This window comes from Ostrea edulis, chromosome 5 (genome assembly GCF_947568905.1).
Source record: "Ostrea edulis chromosome 5, xbOstEdul1.1, whole genome shotgun sequence".
In the NCBI taxonomy this organism is placed as follows: Eukaryota; Metazoa; Mollusca; class Bivalvia; order Ostreida; family Ostreidae; genus Ostrea; species Ostrea edulis.
The window spans coordinates 82,512,859-82,533,615 of NC_079168.1; the positions used below are offsets into that span (position 1 = coordinate 82,512,859).

Sequence of the window (20,757 nt, forward strand, 5' to 3'; positions counted from 1 at the left end):
TTGCGCTCTAGAGAAAAGAAAGAATAGATGTAAATATTGATTTTAATTTGTGATTGGGGAAAATTGATTAATTCTTAATTGCTCAAGTAGAGCAGCCGAATCAAAAAGAACTCAAAAACGTTACATAAAATTTGGTGGCAGCGGTGGGATTCGGCGAATTAATATTTGATTGAAAGTTTGATTTTTTTTTATATATGTTCAGTTGTTATGGATAGAATGATAGATGAGGAAATGTCTTTTCTTGAAAGGAGTTGCGAACAACTGCGCTTAGAAATAGAAAAACAGTCAACTCCAGTTACGAATAAGAGTACGCGATTCGGGTATTGAGACAATGGCAAGCGCAAGCGCCGAATACGACCATTCACGATCGCCAGCTGCTGAGGATACGGTAGTTTTGCTAGGCACGAGGCAGTCTGATAGTCGAGCGTTTAATATGAATGATGATGGAGTAACTCAGAGGAAAGCGGGAGCACAAAACAAGTATAAAACTCCAATGCCTTCGTTTATATGCGCAATTTTCAGAAACTGCTTTAAAGCATTATGCACAGCCACCGATGCCGATGGATCTTACATTCGCGGATGCGCTGCATCAAACAACAGCGGATGCGCGGCATCAAACACCGGCAGATGCGCTGTATCAAACACCAGCACGTGCGCACAGTCGACATGAAAATTCCGACAGGAATAAGGTAATCACGGGGATAGATAGCGCATTTCCTCGACAGATAGGAAACATCGTGGTTAAAGAAAAGGAAGAAAAAGATGAGACTACAGTCAGGTGTAACATTAAGCCTGCAACTTTTGATGGGACTCATTCTTGGCTAGATTATAAATCCCATTTTGATGCGTGCGCGGCTATCAATAATTGGAATTCTAAAGAAAAGGGGTTGTATTTAGCAGTGTCATTGCGCGGAGCTACACAAGGGATATTAGGAAACGTTTCGTCAGAAACAGGACAACAATATGACCTGTTAGTGAAAGCGCTTGAAGAGAGATTTGCCCCACCTAATCAAACTGAGTTGTACCTTGCGCAGTTAAAAGAAAGGCGTCAACGGGCATCAGAAACATTATCTGAGCTAGGCCAAGCTGTGCGTAGATTAACTTATTTGGCATATCCATCTGCACCAGCAGAAGTAAGAGAAACTCTGGGTAAGGAGGCTTTTATTGATGGATTGATAGATTCTGATATGAGACTGCGCATAAAACAGAGTCGACCACAGAATCTTAATGAGGCTGTACGCTTAGCAGTAGAACTTGATGCCTACTACAAAACAGAAAAAAAAGAGCCACATGCGCGCATTCGATACTTACAGACAGGCGCCAACTCCAGCTGCGAATTCTGTAGATTTAAAAGCGATGATGCAGGAAATGCAGAGTAAAATAGAGACAAGTTAAGACAAATGCAAGATTTAGCAGAAACCCTTTTCAGAAAGAACGCAAACGTAACAGTGTAAAATGTTACTACTGCTCGGAAGAAGGACACATACGGAAGAATTGCCCAAAGTTGAAGACCAGAGACAAAGAAAAGGATAGACGGAGCCATGTAGAAAAGTCAGATGGTGGAAGAGCATGTCAGGTTCGCAGCAGACGTAAAAGAAGGAGAAAACCTATAAAAGATGGCAATGTTGGTGCAAGCAGTTTATGTGAGGAGGCAGGTATCTTTATTCAGGAAAATGTGAATGGGAGTAGCGCAAAACTCTTGATTGACACTGTAGCATCCCTTACTCTTATTTCAAAGAGGTTGTATGATAGATTGCAGGAGAAAAGGCCTGAGCTGAAGGAGAGTGCACAGCGAATATTCAATGCTAGTGGTTCTGTTCTGTCCCACTATGGCAAAGGAGCATTTTCTTTAAAGATTGGTAAGGCAGATAGATTTATTGATGCGGTTGTTGCAGATATTTCTGTAGACGGAATTATTGGACTTGATTTTCTCAAGAAATATAATGGGGTGATAGATCTTCAAGAGAGCTCGCTGCGAATGGATAATGAAAAATGCGCATTTTCCTGGGAAGGTACATTAGGTTGTTACAGAGTCACTGCAGCAAGTGACATTTGCATTCCACCAAGAAGTGAATTAATTATTTCTGCCAAGGTTACAGGAAATAATAACTATGGAGGAGCAGATTACTTAGTGGAACCAGAACGTAAATTTATTGAGACAGGGCGTGCACTGGTAGGACGTACTCTCGTTATAGGTAGCGATAAGATACCAGTTTGTCTAATGAACGTCACGGATGATGTACAACAGATTTTTCGAGGAACTCTGATTGGAAAAATGACAGCAGTTGAGAAGCCAAAATCGACACCTTATCATCAGGAGGTAACTAAAGACCTGCGAAGTGATCTGAAAGATTTGTTAGACAGATGTAAGGACAACCTTCCTCCCGATCAAGTGGCAAAAGTTGGGGACTTTCTACGTAAAAATCAGTTTTTGTTTGCAACATCTAATTATGATTTAGGGCAGACAAATGTGGTGCGCCATAAGATACACACGAATCAGGTTAAACAACCTATTAAGCAAAGTCCTAGGAGAATTGCGATTCATTTATCTCAAGAGGTAGAGGCACAAGTAAAGGAAATGCTCGAAAAGGGTGTGATAGAACCTTCAAACAGCACTTGGGCATCGCCAGTAGTTCTTGTACGCAAGAAAGACGGCACACTGCGCTTTTGTGTAGACTATCGTCAATTAAATGAGGTGACCGCAAAGGACGCTTATCCTCTTCCGAAAATTTATGAGGCCTTTGACCATTTGTCAGGACACAAGATGTTTTCTACGCTTGATCTTAACAGTGGTTACTGGCAGGTTAGTATGGAGGAGAACGATAAGCCTAAAACTGCATTTGTAACGCGACAAGGGTTGTACCAATTCAAGGTAATGCCTTTTGGCTTATGCTGTGCGCCTGCGACGTTTGAGAGACTTATGGAGGACTCCAGTGGGATAAATGTTTAGTATACCTTGATGACATTATTGTTGTGGGAAAGTCATTTGAAGATATGCTTAAAAACCTACAACATGTTTTTCAGATATTGCATCAGGCCGGCCTAAAATTAAAGGCCAAGAAATGTAATTTATTTGCTACCAAGGTATCCTACTGGGACATATCATTTCCAAAGATGGTATTGCTACCGACCCAGAGAAAGTGAAAGCTGTAGCTGAGTGGCCAGTTCCAAGTACTGTGACTGAAATAAGATCTTTTCTAGGTCTTTGCAGTTATTACCGGCGTTTCATGAAGAATTTTGCCTCAATTGCCAAACCACTGCATCGACTTACAGAAAAAGGAAGAAAGTTTTTATGGAGTGAAGAGGCACAAGAAGTGTTTGAAGTGCTGCGCAATAAATTGACAACTGCGCCAGTATTAGCCCTACCCGATATTACAAAGCAATTTATTTTGGATACCGACGCTAGCAACGAAGCGATTGATGCGGTATTATCTCAAAATATTGACGGTAAAGAACGTGTTATAGCATATGCTAGCCGTACATTGTCCAAGTCTGAGAGGAGGTATTGTGTGACACGGAAAGAACTTTTGGCCGTTGTCCATTTTATTAAGCATTACCGTCACTATCTTTATGGTAAACAGCTTCTTCTTAGAACGGACCATGGGTCATTAAGATGGCTGTTAAGGTTAAAAAATCCAGAGGGCCAGTTAGCTAGGTGGCTGGAAGTAATCAGTACCTACGATATGAAAATAGAGCACAGACCCGGTAAAAAGCATGGTAATCCGGATGTTTTGAGAAGAATACCATTCGCTCAGTGCGGTTTTGATCCTTCATCATGGGAAGATGAGCCGAAAGTTGAATCAGCTGTCAGAATTTTGCAGCCGTCGGAGATAGAAAGTGACAACAAGGATTACAGTCTTCAAGAGGCTCAAGAGCAGAGTAGAGACATTAAGCTTGTAAAAACATGGGTTGAGAAAGGAAAGCGACCAAGTTTTAGCGATATTTCTATGCATGGGTACGTAGTGAAGTCTTTGTGGAATCAGTTTCCTAGACTTACTATAGCGAACGGACTGCTAATGCGCAAGTGGTCTCTGCTCCCTTCCAACAAAGAAGCACATCAAGCTATCATACCTGACCAAGAACGAAGACGCGTCCTAGAAATGCGTCATGATAATCAGACATCAGGACACTTGGGGGTAAACAAAACTATAGCTAAAATACGACAAAGATATTATTGGCCTGGACTTCGGAAATATGTTTACCAGTATGTTACAGGTTGTGACAAATATACGAGGCGTAAACATCCGAATCCTAAACAAAGGGCCCCGATGCAGATAACTGGATCAGGTATGCCAATGGAAAGGATTGCAACAGATATACTTTGTGAGCTACCTGAAACTGATAGAGGAAATCGCCACATCTTTGCGGTGTCAGACTATTTCACCAAGTGGACAGAGGCATTTGCTCTGCCGAATATGGAGGCCGAGACGATTGGTCGAACTATGGTAGAACAGGTATTTGTCAGATTTGGTATTCCTTTCACTATTCATTCGGACCAAGGTCGGCTATATGAGAGCAAGCTATTTTTGGAAATGTGTAGGCTACTTGGAATTAAAAAGATCCGTACATCACCCTATCACCCGAAATCAGACGTAATGGTAGAGCGTTTTAACCGCACATTGCTCTCTATGCTAAGCACTTACGTACAGGATAACCAGCGTGACTGGGATTTGCATCTTCCATATATACTTATGGCATACCGTTCTACTGCACATGACACTATCAATTTTTCGCCAAACATGCTGATGTTGGGACGTGAAGCGACTACCCCACTAGATTTGATGTATGAAATGCCTCCAGATATTAAAGAAATTCCAACAAGTCAGTGGGTTTGGGTATTACGTGAAAGATTAGAGTCAGCACATAAATTGGTCAGGGAAAACATACAAGGCGAAATGCAGCGCCAGAAAAGATATCATGATACCAAACTAGCATGGTCATCATTTAAACCCGGAGAAAGAGTTTATGTATTTTTTCCTACAAGAAAGAGTGGTTGTTCTCCGAAGTTAACATCGTTTTGGGAGAGGACCTTTCTTAGTTGAAGACAAATTGTCTGATGTTTTATATAAGGTTGCATGCGGAACAAAAAGTAAAAGCACAATTATTCATTGTGATCGCATGCGGAAGTGTAAATCACAGACGCAGACGCTTCAAAGAGAAAATGATATCGGTAATTTAGAAGGTCGAAACAATGCGCAAGATGATATTCAAGAAAGTCTTGTAGAAGAAAATGAACAGTATGATATCAGTGAAAAGTCAAGCGATTGTGCTTTAGATAGGCCCAGGCGCACTAGAAATGCACCTGCGTGGCACGATGACTTTATTGTTGAAATCAAATTATAAGCTGTCAACACCATCACAGTTTAGTGTAGAGCATAGGTTCATTATTTTGTTTCGTTTATCAGAACTGTTTGTACTTAGAATTTTTTTTTTAATTTTTGCAGATCATGGCAAACACCAAGATCACTAAAAGAAAAGAGGGTCACCTTTGCCCTATGTGTTCTCAGAGAATCAGTGAAGAATCAGAATGGGAGAAACATGTGCTCGAGTGTGGGAGAAACCGCAGGCAGAAACGGTTTGAATGTAGTCATTGTGACTATGCTACAAATAAGAAGAGCGACATGGACAGACATTGTAGAACGCGCCATGGTGGATTCGCTAAAGCTGACAGCGAGAGTGAGGACAACTGGGAGCAGTTGGATCCCGGGAATCTCTCAGATGTTGTTGGTGAAGCACTAGCGCCTGAGACATCCCCTCCTTCTTCAAAAGTGACGCAGATAAAACCAACGAAACTGGCTCCCATATACACTCCAAGAGTCAGGAAGTTGTTAAGCAAAAGTTCTGTAATTCCTGTTGCCCCTGCTAAATGTCAGCACCCCATGACGACTCTGAAAGAACATACAGCTCCTTCATCGAATAAATCAGCGGCTACGTCGACTGATGACCAGGATTGTAGTGTTCAGGCTTCCCTCCATTCAGTTGGAGTGGACAAATATACCCAGACTCTTCCCTTAGAACAAGTAACACAGGCCTTTCAGACAGAAGTTTCTAAGAGGAGGAGCTTGGATCGGGTGCAGGAAACTTATCAAAAGGATGGCAAGACTGTGGTAGAGATCCATGAGGACGAACTTTGGTTTTAGTTTTTAAATTTGTAGTTAAGACAAATAGCATTGTAAATCTAAGCAGAGGGATTAGTATTTTAAATGTTTATCGGATGCACACATGTTTAGTCAGGAATACTATTGTATGATACAAATAATGAACATGCACAGATCTTGTATGCCTCTAGTTTTCTTTATGGAGGAATGCGAGACGCATTTTCTGGAGGCGTGGGTAATGAAGCGGAAGTACTTTTTGAATAATCGGAATCGGAAAGTCCTTTCGGTTCTCTGGGATGTTTGAGATAAGACTTCCTGTGTTTTATCCCGTATTGTTCTCCAAGTCTTTTGTCACGTGACAAAAGGGTATATAAGCGGAGACAAACACGCTGAGAAGAGATTCTTGGTGTTGAAGTCGACCAGAGAGGAAGGTAGAAACACAAGGTAATTGGTTAAGCTAGGTCTTACGTGCCTGAATAAGGCTTTCGAGACCTGTTAAGAAAGCTTGTATTGTGTTTGGTTGGCTTGGGGAGACTACTAAAATTTTATTAGTGGACACTGCGCTTCCGCAGTGTTAATACACAGACAAGTTTGATAGGAAGCGTTTGCGCTCTAGAGAAAAGAAAGAATAAATGTAAATATTATTGATTTAAATTTGTGATTGGGGAAAATTGATTAATTCTTAATTGCTCAAGTAGAGCAGCCGAATAAAAAAGAACTCAAAAACGTTACAGTACCTTTTAACTAGTGTATCTTAAGATATTACAGTTGAGTAGCTCAGTAGGGTAGCATGTCGACTGCTGAACTGTAGATCACGGGTTCGAGTCCAGCAGGGGTTTTAATTTTTTTTTTCGGAGTCCTTTCTACTAAAACTACATTTTTTGACTAAATAAAGTAAATGAAAGTTTTCAATTTCAAAATATTGTTGTTCATATCCTCCACATTTCATCCATATTGAATTTCTCTGGTGTAGCATATACCTCCTTAAATCATATTATCTAGGTTTTAGGAATTTTTTTTATCTAAAAGTTAGGCTTTACATTAAAGGCACTAGGAGTGTGTATCTATCAATGTAATAAAAGCAATCTGTCTAGTAATAAATTCATAGAGTGTTGTTATCTTATTTTTATTTCTATAGTATATTTCCTGCTACATTTTATTTAACTTACAGTGTAGTTTGGTCACACAGCAATAAACACAACATGAAATACAGACTAACGATGCCCAATCTGTCAGATTAAAATCAGCTCCTCGATTTCCTCCTTTATTTTTTTGTTGCCGCCACACAAGATCACGATTGAACAATGCCAAACCTGCTTACATTTACAAGCTATTTGTGACAGAAATGGCTTAGTGATTACATTTGCTACGAATAATGTGCCACAAGGTGTATTCAACTTGTAGCATTTCCTGAATTAGAATTGGGCCATACCCACATGCACTGAGCTAAATTACAAAACAAGTGTTGGTAAAATGGGTAGGCAAACCTGGGCCAGGGAAAATTGAAAACCTGGGTTTTTTCAATTTTTTGGGCAAGTCATCAGAGTTTCTGACTAGTCGCTGTACAACTTGCAAGAATTTCAATTATATGAGCAATTGGTTATTTCCAGGGTAGGCAGTATTAAGCAGACATTTGAAGGTATTTTTTTTTTTATAAATGTGATGATTAGCCATTAAAATATTGATGTGGTCAGAGCTGGATGGTGTCAATCAAATTTTTTAAACATAAACGTGACCTATTCTTTCAACTGAATATCCACTTCCCTCCACCAAAATTTGTTGAAGCTCTCCCACTGAATATTCAAAAGGCATGCCATCCACATTCAGGTGACCTTTGTCTCTCATCGGCAGAATGTGCTGAACAGTCCCAAATAGTTTTGTTCCCTTCCCTATGAATTTAACATAAATCAGAGAGAATGGTTATTACATCTAATCACAAATCAGTGGTGCCCAGTTATAACAAATTATGGATATAAGTTAATGCATGTTAATTTCACTCTTTCCAGATTTTATACAGAACTTATTTGAGCTGATAAAAAAGTTTTAAAATGTCTGAAATTTGTAGATATGAGAAAATTAAAGAAAGAAATAGAAGTCTTGTTGAGTTCCTGAAGTCCAGTGAAGTGAAGGTACTTTTTCTAAAATGTGCCAATTTTTAAAATATAAATTGTATAATTTTAAAAAAAAATCATAAAAGAAGATGTGAAGAATGCATATATTTTAGAAATAAACTTCTAAGTAACTAACAGTGTTACAGTATGGTGTGATTTTTTTTACAGCAATATCTCTTGGAAATCCTCTGGGAGAAAAGGAGGAGTGATAAACACATGGTTTACAAACTAGGTCGCTCCAAGGAAAGAGACCGTCTCAAGAACCCAGGATTTGGACCAGTCGCTGATGAGGACCAGGTTGGCTGCTAGTCTTTTCCAATTAGTACTTATTTATACTGTATAGTACTTATGTATTAGACTATTAGTAAGGAATGGTTAGTTACTTCTGTGATGGAATAACAGTAGAATGAATTGATAACATAAATATTTGATGGAGAAAATATTCTTTTGGCAACAGGAATGGGTTAGACACCTGGAACAAAATAGTGTTATGATATGAATGAAAACTATGTCACTTGTGTATTTTTGAAAAGTACATTTCTCTAAATCTACACATGAATATACAGTATGTTGGTACAATCAAATTTCATCATCATTTATGTGGACATGGTCAAAATAAAATTATGAAGTGGTTTACTTTGGACTTCACTGTATATTTGTGTAGATGACGAGATAAAATGATTAAGTGGTTTATTTTAAACTATGCTGTATATTTGTGATAGGATCAGCTACAGTCAACTTTGGATTAACATAATTCAGGGGACCAGCTGATTGGTTTTATACACCATCAAAGACGGGATGTATTATGGTATGGTGTTGTCAGTCTTTCTGTCCGAACCTTTTAGGCAAAATGCAAAATGAACCGTAAGCTCCAGATCTTATAACTTGGCATATGTGATCACCATGATGAGAGAAAGATGTGTAGTGTTCTTCAAGGTCAAGGACATTGTATCACCTAGTAGGAAAACCTTTCAGGCAGGATACAGACCGAACTGTTGGGGCTAGGACCGTCCAACTTGGTACACAAACACCTTATGCCAACAGGGTTCGAAATTAACTTTTTCAAGCACTAGTCCGTACGGACTAGTAACTGTTGATGTTCACTAGTCAGCAAAGCATTTCACTAGTCCGTCCAGTATATAATAAAATGATCTTCATTTTATTCAATAGTATTTAATCAAATCAAACACATCACAGTTGCAAACAATTCAATTTCTGACACCTATAGAAGAAAAAGAGACAACCATATTTTATTTCGCATTCAAGATCTTCAGAAGCATACAATATTAACCTCCGAATTAATCCTTTTATAAATGTCCATAAGTGCGTTCGAGATCATTTTGGTGCTCAGATCTTAAAGTCACAAGAGTTCGAAATTTTATCAATAAAGTAAAAACAATTCACTCGATTGACCAAGTCATGAACTACTGTGTTAGAGTCACGAATGTCGAGAAAATGTGCGCACAAACGTGCATGTTCTCAGACCACACTACTTGCAATTCTTGCACCTAGAACACGTTCTCGTGATGTGTACTCGGCGTTTGGAATCGGCAGGAATTTGACAATTTGTGCTCGTTCGAAGAACGGCAGTCTCGAACACACTCCATGTGGTAGGAAGATCAGGCTGTCATAGTCATGCAAACACTTGACCATGCAGGTAATCAACCATAAGTTCAAACATCTAAGAGACTCAGACAAATCTTGCTAAAAATCTTTACCAATTCAAGATTGATTTCTGGATTTTCACTAGTCCGTACGGACTAGTACTATAGAGAGTTCACTAGTCCGACATGTTTTTTACTAGTCTCGGACTTACGGACATGAGTTAATTTCGAACCCTGTGCCAAGTGGATGATGCCTATTATTTCCAAAGGTCAAGGTCATAGTTTTACTTAGTAGAAAAACCTTGTTTTCATTATGGATACAGGTATTGCCCTAAAATTTTGTCAAAACCTCCCTCTCAGAAAAATACATAATCAGTTCACACTTCAACTTCATTGTTGCACTGTGACCTACTTTAGGGCTAGAAGTAGGCCAAATAGTTTCTAGACTTTCTCATCATAGATACAGATGTTGCACTGAAGGTGTACTGGGCTTATGTATTACTGTTTGCTGTACTCATGTTGATATAGGAATAGATTTGGAAATAAAGTAATTCAAATTCTATATCTGAATGTCAACAAAGTGGATAAGAGTAGATTCAGTCATAGCAATGACCGCACCATGTAGATTGACCTGTTGAGAATACTTAGACAGATAACTTTTAACTGACTGCTCTGTGTAGTTTGACCTGTTGAGAATACTTAGACAGGTAACTTTTAACTGACCACTCTGTGTAGAACTTTTAACTGACCGCTCTGTGTAGAACTTTTAACTGACCGCTCTGTGTAGAACTTTTAACTGACCGCTCTGTGTAGTTTGACCTGTTGAGAATACTTATAGACATGCAGGTAACTTTTAACTGACCATTCTGTGTAGTTTCACCTGCTAAGATAACTTATTTCAAAAGATCCGAAACAGATTTTGATAATAGTCCAAAGATAGATGGTTTACTTAATAAAATATCAAATTGAATGAGAAAAAAATGTTATGTGGCACATAACAAAGAGCTTTACAAAAATCCACCATGCCATATGTAAATTTTGAGTATTTAGTCCGATATCTATAGTGGCATAGTATGATGGATATTTAATGAAGCTTAACAAGCCAGTGTGAAAAACTGTGACATAAAGTGAAAGTGAAAACCAGTACGGACCGATTTTAAATGCATTGTAAGAGTCATCACTGTGTTTACGATTTGTTCATTTTGTAGCAAGAGGATGTCCTCTATACAATGATGGAGTGGTACAGGCAGGAGACCAAGCTTTCAGACAATGAGATTCCTGATGTTAGCTATGTCATTGATGTTTGGATCCCTGAGGTACATTATACAGAAAGATTTGTCAGTCTGCTGGTTAATATAACTTTATAACATACAGGGAAATTCTTCATTTTTAATCATTTTGGAAACAGGCTTGTTCCCTACATACCAGTATAACAAATTGGTAAAAAGTGACAAATTTTCCCCACATGTTGCAAGGTGTAAATTGAAATGATAGGCATTTAGAATTTGAAAGATCTCAATTTAAGCACAGGTTTTATTTTATCCATTTTGTTCTCCATCAAGTAGACTCAAAGATAGGACACCAGTTGTAAACAAACCTCCAAATCACCGTAGTTCCAAGAAACAGATTGAATCCAAATGGTGTTAAATACTCCTGAAACAAGTCCAACATAGTCCAATCCTTTCATGTTCAATTTAATGAGTTTTATAGATGAAATAATTCAAACTGTCTGCATTGTCGCTGATTACACACAGGAAAAGATAACTCTTGCAATGAAGCTAACTTCTAGCTTTCAGAAACTCTTGGGAGTCTTCATATATAATGAAAAACTCACAATTTTTTTGGCACAAATGACGGTAAACGGGAAATTTTTTCTGTGCTCTAGGTACTATTTCATTTCAGCCTGATGTACAACACTCCCCTCTATAAAACTCATTAAAACAAATATGAAATATGTTTATTCACCAATCAAGGGCCTTCGTGAGGCATGTACAGTTTAACAAACAATTAATTATAGCAATATGTATAAATAACAATCATTCAGAAGTACTACTACTGTCTGAGTTCACATTTCTGCACTGCACACATTTAACATTACATATGTGATACTGATTTCAAATATGAAAGGATTGGTCTATGTTAGTTTCATTGCAGGAGATATAATTTTCCTGTGCGTGATCGGCGATAATGCAGACATCTTGAATTATTTTCGTCTATATAACTCATTAGATTAATTATGAAAGGATTGGACTTGTTTTAGTAGATGTTTAACGCCCTTTGGATAGAGAAATTCGATCTGTTTCTTGGAACTGAGGTGATTTTGAGCTTTGTTTACAACCGGAGTCCTATTTTTGAGTCATCCCTTGTTAGATATTTATATATAGATGGAGAACAAATTAGATAAGAAGCCTCTGTGATTTGAAGTCAGTTCTTTCTGCAGTGGCTCACATTTAATTCATGAATGTATTAAGCTCACCTCAGCCAGAAGCGTATAGGAGCTTTCTGAACAAAGTTGTCCATTGTCTAAACTTCCTGTTATTTTTTCACATTTTCAACTGTCAGAGGAAGCATTTGATTATAACATTGCCATATAACAGTATTTACATTTGCCAATGCACTAAGTCTCCCTTATATGATGGTACTAATGAAGTCGATGTTCAATTTTGTGTAACATGAATTTGGTCACGTGATTAGTTTGTTCTTACGTATTGATACAATCACCGCTTCAAAAGTTAGTTCCTGTACTTTCACCTGACTTCTTGCTTATGCAATGCAGTGGGGGATTTAGACCCCTCCCCTTTCGCCACAAATTTAAGTAATAGAAATTAATAGTGTGAGTAAAATTCCAGATTGTCACCAAAAATGTCTGAGTATTTTGGCTAATATTTGACTTTCACACACCCCCTTTCGTAAACCCTGGATCCACCACTGCAATGCATAACAGAAACAAACGCATCAGGATATTTATACAGAGTTTATTTTGTAAACAAACAAGTATTTCATCAATTTATAAAAGAAACATTAAACATACCGTTCTGTTGTTTCATTTTATACAGTTTTAAATACCGTCTGCAACTTCTGCATGGCAAATTCATAAAATAAAGTTCAATGATATTGGAAGCGAAAAAATGTAGGCAGAGTTATAAGCCTATTTACTTTATGATGATAAGTTAACCTGTTTCTTGGCTACTGCCATCACGGCTATGACTTGGCATGATCATAAGCGAGGCTGGTTTCAAGGCTCGAAAAATTTATATGTTCATGTCAGGGTACGACTGCTTGCGAGTCTTCAGTAAAATCCTACAACAGAAATCTCTCAAGTGAACAAAAACTCCGTTAGTTCGTTTTTATTTTCTCTTACACACACTGATGGTAAATGAAATACTCTACTTACCTGCACTTCGGCTAAATCTGTCCTACTGTTTCAAAACGTCTCCAGCATGGCTAAACCGCGAGTCCTAACGATGAACATGCCGTTGTTTCTTTCCAAAAATCTTACTAAGAGCTTAACGTTAACTTGACCCATCGTATCCTCCATCAATTCTCTCAGATCCTTTGAATTTCTGTTGAAATCTGTGATCAACAATTGCGTTTTCAACTTAGTAAGCTAGACTAACGCCAGTTTCTCCATCGCTGATCGCAACCAAATCACATTACGGAATTCCGAAGTAGTTTACTCCGCTCTTCTTGTCTTCATTTCGGTTAACTTTACGCTTTGAATTACCTTTATTCTACACCTGTTTCGTCTTTTTTTTAACCTTTTCAATTAAATATCTATATCTTATATTCTCTTTGATATTGTTCCAAATTTTTTATTCCATAAACCTCTAACGAACAATATTTTGTGTTCTACAATCGTTATTCAGTCATCTGCTACGTAACCATGGAAGCTCGGTAAGAACATAAACCAAAATAGAAAATATAAATATAAGAAATGAAATATCATTTTTAGCTCACCTGAACCGAAGGTTCAAGGGAGCTATTCTGATCACATTTTGTCCGGCGTCCGTCTGTCTGTCCGTCCGTCTGTCTGTCCGTCTGTCTGTAAACTTTTTACATTTTCGACTTCTTCTCCAGAACCACTGGGCCAATTTCAACCTAACTTGGCCAAAAGCATCCTTGGGTGAAGGGCTTTCAAGTTTGTTCAAATGAAGGGCCATGTCCATTTCAAAGGGGAGATAATCACAAAAATGCAAAAATAGGGTGGGGTCATTTAAAAATCTTCTTCTCAAGAACCACTGGGCCAGAAGAGCTGAAATTTACCTGAAAGCTTCCTGACATATTGCAGATTCAAGTTTGTTCAAATCATGGCCTCCGGTGGTAGGATGGGGCCCCAAGGGGGGGATCAAAGTTTTACACACAAATATATAGGGAAAAACTTTAAAAATCTTCTTCTCAAGAACCACTAAGCCAGAAAAGCTGAGATTTACATGAAAGCTTCCTGACATAATGCAGATTCAAGTTTGTTCAAATCATGGGCCCCTGGGGTTGGATGGGGCCACAATAGGGGATCAAAGTTTTACATACAAATATATAGGAAAAATCTTTAAAAATCTTCTTCTCAAGAACCACTGAGTCAGAAAAGCTGATTTTTACATGAAAACTTCCTGACATATTGCAGATTCAAGTTTGTTCAAATCATGGCCCCCGGGGATAGGATGGGGCCCCAAGGGGGGATCAAAGTTTTGCACACAAATATATAGGAAAAATCTTTAAAAATCTTCTTCTCAAGAACCACTAAGCCAGAAAAGCTGAGATTTACATGAAAGCTTCCTGACATATTGCAGATTCAAGTTGTTCAAATCATGGGCCCCTGGTGTAGGATGGGGCCACAATAGGGGATCAAAGTTTTACATATAAATATATAGGAAAAATCTTTAAAAATCTTCTCAAGAACCACTAAGCCAGAAAAGCTGATTTTTACATGAAAACTTTCTGACATATTGCAGATTCAAGTTTGTTCAAATCATGGCCCCCGGGGATAAGATGGGGCCCCAAGGGGGGGGGATCAAAGTTTTACACACAAATATATAGGGAAAAACTTTAAAAATCTTCTTCTCAAGAACCGCTAAGCCAGAAAAGCTGATTTTTACATGAAAACTTTCTGACATAGTGCAGATTCAAATTTGTTCAAATCATGGCCCCCGGGGATAAGATGGGGCCCCAAGGGGGGGGGATCAAAGTTTTACACACAAATATATAAGGAAAAACTTTAAAAATCTTCTTCTCAAGAACCACTAAGCCAGAAAAGCTGAGATTTACATGAAAGCTTCCTGACATAGTGCAGATTCAAGTTTGTTCAAATCATGGCCCCCGGGGATAAGATGGGGCCCCAAGGGGGGGATCAAAGTTTTACACACAAATATATATGGAAAAACTTTAAAAATCTTCTTCTCAAGAACCACTAAGCCAGAAAAGCTGAGATTTACATGAAAGCTTCCTGACATATTGCAGATTCAAGTTTGTTCAAATCATGGGCCCCTGGGGTAGGATGGGGCCACAATAGGGGATCAAAGTTTTACATATAAATATATAGGAAAAATCTTTAAAAATCTTCTCAAGAACCACTAAGCCAGAAAAGCTGATTTTTACATGAAAACTTTCTGACATAGTGCAGATTCAAGTTTGTTCAAATCATGGCCCCCGGGGGGGATCAAAGTTTTACACACAAATATATAGGGAAAAACTTTAAAAATCTTCTTCTCAAGAACCGCTAAGCCAGAAAAGCTGATTTTTACATGAAAACTTTCTGACATAGTGCAGATTCAAATTTGTTCAAACCATGGGCCCCCGGGGATAAGATGGGGCCCCAAGGGGGGGATCAAAGTTTTACACACAAATATATAAGGAAAAACTTTAAAAATCTTCTTCTCAAGAACCACTAAGCCAGAAAAGCTGAGATTTACATGAAAGCTTCCTGACATAGTGCAGATTCAAGTTTGTTCAAATCATGGCCCCCGGGGATAAGATGGGGCCCCAAGGGGGGGGGGATCAAAGTTTTACACACAAATATATATGGAAAAACTTTAAAAATCTTCTTCTCAAGAACCACTAAGCCAGAAAAGCTGATTTTTACATGAAAACTTTCTGACATAGTGCAAATTCAAGTTTGTTCAAATCATGGCCCCCGGGGATAAGATGGGGCCCCAAGGGGGGATCAAAGTTTTACACACAAATATATAGGGAAAAACTTTAAAAATCTTCTTCTCAAGAACCACTAAGCCAGAAAAGCTGAGATTTACATGAAAGCTTCCTGACATAATGCAGATTCAAGTTTGTTCAAATCATGGGCTCCGGGTGTAGGATGGGGCCACAAGGGGGAATCAAAGTTTTACATACAAATATATAGGAAAAATCTTTAAAAATCTTCTTTTCAAGAACCACTGAGCCAGAAAAGCTGATATTTACATGAAAGCTCTCTGACATAGTGTAGATTCAAGTTTGTTCAAATCATGGCCCCTGGGGGTAGGATGGGGCCACAAGGGGGAATCAAAGTTTTACATACAAATATATAGGAAAAATCTTTAAAAATCTTCTTCTCAAGAACCACTGAGGCAGAAAAGCTGAAATTTGTATGAAAGCTTCCTTATATAATGTAGATTCTAAATTGTAAAAATCATGGCCCCCGAGGGTCGGATGGGGCCAAAATAGGGGGTCAAAGTTTTACATACAAATATATAGGAAAAATCTTTAAAAATCTTCTTCCCAAGAACCACTGAGCCAGAAAAGCTGAGATTTATATGAAAGCTTCCTGATATAGTACAGATTCTAAATTGTTAAAATCATGGCCCCCCGGGGGTCGGATGGGGCCACAATAGGGGATCAAAGTTTTACATACAAATATATAGGAAAAATCTTTTAAAATCTTTTTCTCAAGAACCACTGAGCCAGAAAAGCTGAGATTTATATGAAAGCTTCCTGATATAGTGCAGATTATAATTGTTAAGATCATGGCCCCCAGGGGTCGGATGGGGCCACAATAGGGGGTCCAGGTTTTACATACATATATATATAGGAAAAATCTTTAAAAATCTTCTTCCCAGAACCACTCAGCCAGAAAAGCTGAGATTTATATGAAAGCTTTCTGATATAGTGCAGATTCAGGTTTGTTAAAATCAAGAACCATTGGGCCAAAGAAGTTCACATTTACATGAAAGCTTTCTGACATAGTGTAGATTCAAGTTTGCAAAAACCATGGCCTCCAGGGGTAGGTTTGGGGCCATAATAGGGACTACGGCTTTACATGCAAATAGATATGGAAAATCTTCTGATATGGACCAAGGTGACTCAGGTGAGCAATGTGGCCCATGGGCCTCTTGTTGAGTGTTATTGGGATATGACATGAAGTTGGTACGTGATCAAATCTACTATAATGCCCTTCGGCGTATATACCCATTATATGTCTGATTATAACATTGACAGTATATATCTGTTATATGTCTGATTATAACATTGACAGTATATATCTGTTATATGTCTGATTATAACATTGACAGTATATACCCATTATATGTCTGATTATAACATTGACAGTATATATATGTCACATGTCTGATTATAACATTGACAGTATATATCTGTTATATGTCTGATTATAACATTGACAGTGTATATCTGTTATATGTCTGATTATAACATTGACAGTGTATATCTGTTATATGTCTGATTATAACATTGACAGTATCTATCTGTTATATGTCTGATTATAACATTGACAGTATATATCTGTTATATGTCTGATTATAACATTGACAGTATATATCTGTTATATGTCTGATTATAACATTGACAGTATCTATCTGTTATATGTCTGATTATAACATTGACAGTATATATCTGTTATATGTCTGATTATAACATTGACAGTGTATATCTGTTATATGTCTGATTATAACATTGACAGTGTATATCTGTTATATGTCTGATTATAACATTGACAGTATACATCTGTTATATGTCTGATTATAACATTGACAGTGTATATCTGTTATATGTCTGATTATAACATTGACAGTGTATATCTGTTATATGTCTGATTATAACATTGACAGTATATATCTGTTATATGTGTGATTATAACATTGACAGTATATATCTGTTATATGTGTGATTATAACATTGACAGTATATATCTGTTATATGTGTGATTATAACATTGACAGTGTATATCTGTTATATGTCTGATTATAACATTGACAGTATCTATCTGTTATATGTCTGATTATAACATTGACAGTATATATCTGTTATATGTCTGATTATAACATTGACAGTATATACCCATTATATGTCTGATTATAACATTGACAGTGTATATCTGTCACATGCCTGATTAGAACAATGCCATATGACAGTATATGTATCTGTTACATGTCTGATTGTAATCAAATTGTCTTGGACTAATGACGGCAGACAAGCACAAAATCGAGAAAATGGGTGGATTATTAAAAGCCTTTTCGAAAACCACAGAAGTAGAAAGGACAAACCATTTTTTTTTAAGCTTCCATTTGTTTTATAGACTGGTAGATTATGAAGATGTTTTGAGTCATTTTGGGGTCCAAATTTTTATATAGAAATATAATTTTTATGAGTCAAATTATACATTACCAAAAACAAAGCTATGGATTTTATATTGGGGGGGGGGGGGTTAGATTGTTTATAGCCCTGCCCATAGTTGCCCAAAACAGATTACATTTTCAGCTCACCTGAGCTGAAAGCTCAAGTGAGCTTTTCTGATTGCGTGTTGTCTGTTCGTCTGTCCGTCTGTTAACATTTTACATTTTCGACTTCTTCTCCAGAACCATTGGGCCAATTTCAACCAAATTTGGCAAAAAGCATCCTTGGATGAAGGGCTTTCAAGTTTATTCAAATGAAGGGCCATACCCCTTTCAAAGGGAAGATAATTACAAAAATGCAAAAATAGGGTGGGGTCATTTAAAAATCTTCTCAAGAACTACTGGACTAGAAGAGCTGAAATTTATATAAAAGCTTCTTGACATAGTACAGATTCAAATATGTTAAAACCATTACTCCCGGGGGTAGGTTGGGGCCACAATAGGGGTTTAAATTTTTACATGCGAATATAGAGGTAAAATCTTTGAATCTCTTCTTCTCAAGAACCACTGGGCCAGGAAAGTTCAAATTTACATGAAATCTTCCTGACATAGTGCAGATTTAAGATTGTCAAAATCATGACCCCTGAAGGTAGGATGGGGCCACAATAGGGATCAAAGTTTTACATACAAATATATAGGGAAAATCTTAAGAAATCTTCACAGAAAGTATATGAAAGCTTCCTGACATAGTGCAGATTCAAGTTTGTTAAAATCATGGCCCCTGGGGGTAGGATGGGGCCACAATAGGGGATCAAAGTTTTACATAATATATAGGGGAAATCTTTAAATATGGGGCAAGGTGACTCAGATGAGTGATGTGGTCCATGGGTATCTTTTGCAACTTAAATGGGGGTTTAGGTTGTGGACATCTTGTTCAGTATTGTTATGGTTATTTACAGTGAAACCTGCCTAATCCGACACCTGTGTAACCCGTTTCACTGGGCATTCCAATCCTTATTTTCATTCTCAATTTCATATTTTTTATTGTTTTTTACACTGTTTAATCAGAATCACTGTGTACTCAAAAAAAATTTGTTTCCCAGGGCATTGTTTATGGGTTGATGAAGCGGAAGAAATACACTCCCAAGAAGGCATGGGAACAGTTTGAGAAAGGCGTGTATATGACAAAGAAAGAAAAGGCCGAGGTCCACAGGTCCCTGTTGGAGAGTGCCAAGCGAATATCGCCCGAGGATGTCCAACGGTACGAGGCAAACATCCAGGACAGGATCAATGTTATCTGTCACCAAAGTGGACTCCAGAATATCACCTTATGATGATCAGAACAGAGTCCAGAGCTGATAATTACCACTACCTTGTACATGCAGTCTGTGACTGTGGAGAATTCCACAGAACATTGTCACAACAAATTAGGCCTGTATGTTGCTTATTGTGTTGCATTTAATCAAGCAGGCATATCATGAACACATGTACAGATAATCAAAGATCTACAAATTGAAGTACATTCAGAATATTAGGTGTTTTAAGGTCTACATGTACTTATAAAGATTGTTTTCTCATTGACATTAGGAATAAATTTACTGATAGGTTTTAATAATCATGTTAAACACTTAACAAATTGTTCAGTCAGATAGTTCATATCTTCACTAAACCACCAATCATAGCTAGTCATTTGGTTTGTTGTAATATATATATATATATATATATATATATATATATATATACTATAATATAATATAATTATATATCTGTTTGTTTTTTTATAAAGAAAATTAGACAGTGTTATATTTGTGATGATTTGTACATTTGTAATTACTTAACAATTGCAGAAGCTCAAATAAGTTACTTAAATTATTTCAAAGAAAATTATTTATCATTAATTATATCCTGTAGAAGTGATTGCGAGTTACTGTATATGCAGTCGGATTTCAGACTCGTGCTAGAAATAATGACTCTGAAGCAAGTACATATGTACAGGAGATGTTGGAACTACACTGTGATTTGAAGATCCTCTGCATCATACAGCAAAACTTGGAAAAGAGCACTTCCCTTTACCACAACAATAGCATACTTGGACACATGCACTTAAATCTGTTTATCCTTAAACAATGAACCCACTTGCTTTTTTTTGGTGTAATTCAGATCATCCTCAAACATGCTTATCTTGTGTGTTTCCGTTTTCATATCTTGAATGACACATTATTATTATTTTTAATTTCTAATGATGTGAATAATTGGATTTTGATTGTGTCTCACTACTTTGAAATCTTTCGCTAAAATGCTCAATTTGAGCAGTGTTCATCAGCTTACTTCCGAGTCTTTTTCCTAGAATGTGATGAAAAAGGACAAGATGACCCGAATGATGACATAT

At 37.4% G+C, this 20,757-nt stretch overlaps 1 protein-coding gene across 1 annotated transcript; it reads left to right on the forward strand.

Annotated features, from left to right (window-relative positions):
- Nucleotides 1-8,146: 8,146 nt before the first annotated feature.
- On the forward strand, nucleotides 8,147-20,092 carry LOC130055028 (uncharacterized). The gene is made up of 4 exons (XM_056166182.1): nucleotides 8,147-8,227; nucleotides 8,378-8,506; nucleotides 11,022-11,129; nucleotides 19,472-20,092. Exons 1-4 carry the CDS (start codon nucleotides 8,147-8,149, stop codon nucleotides 19,700-19,702), a joined length of 549 nt encoding a protein of 182 aa, XP_056022157.1. The 3' UTR covers nucleotides 19,703-20,092.
- The last annotated feature ends 665 nt before the right edge of the window (nucleotides 20,093-20,757 follow it).

Excerpts from the sequence above, each read along its gene's own strand:
- LOC130055028 (XM_056166182.1), top strand. The coding sequence starts at position 8,147 with ATGTCTGAAATTTGTAGATATGAGAAAATTAAAGAAAGAAATAGAAGT. Across the intron at positions 8,228-8,377 it reads TGAAGTCCAGTGAAGTGAAG|CAATATCTCTTGGAAATCCT; the intron begins GTACTTTTTCTA and ends TTTTTTTTACAG. Across the intron at positions 8,507-11,021 it reads CAGTCGCTGATGAGGACCAG|CAAGAGGATGTCCTCTATAC; the intron begins GTTGGCTGCTAG and ends TTCATTTTGTAG.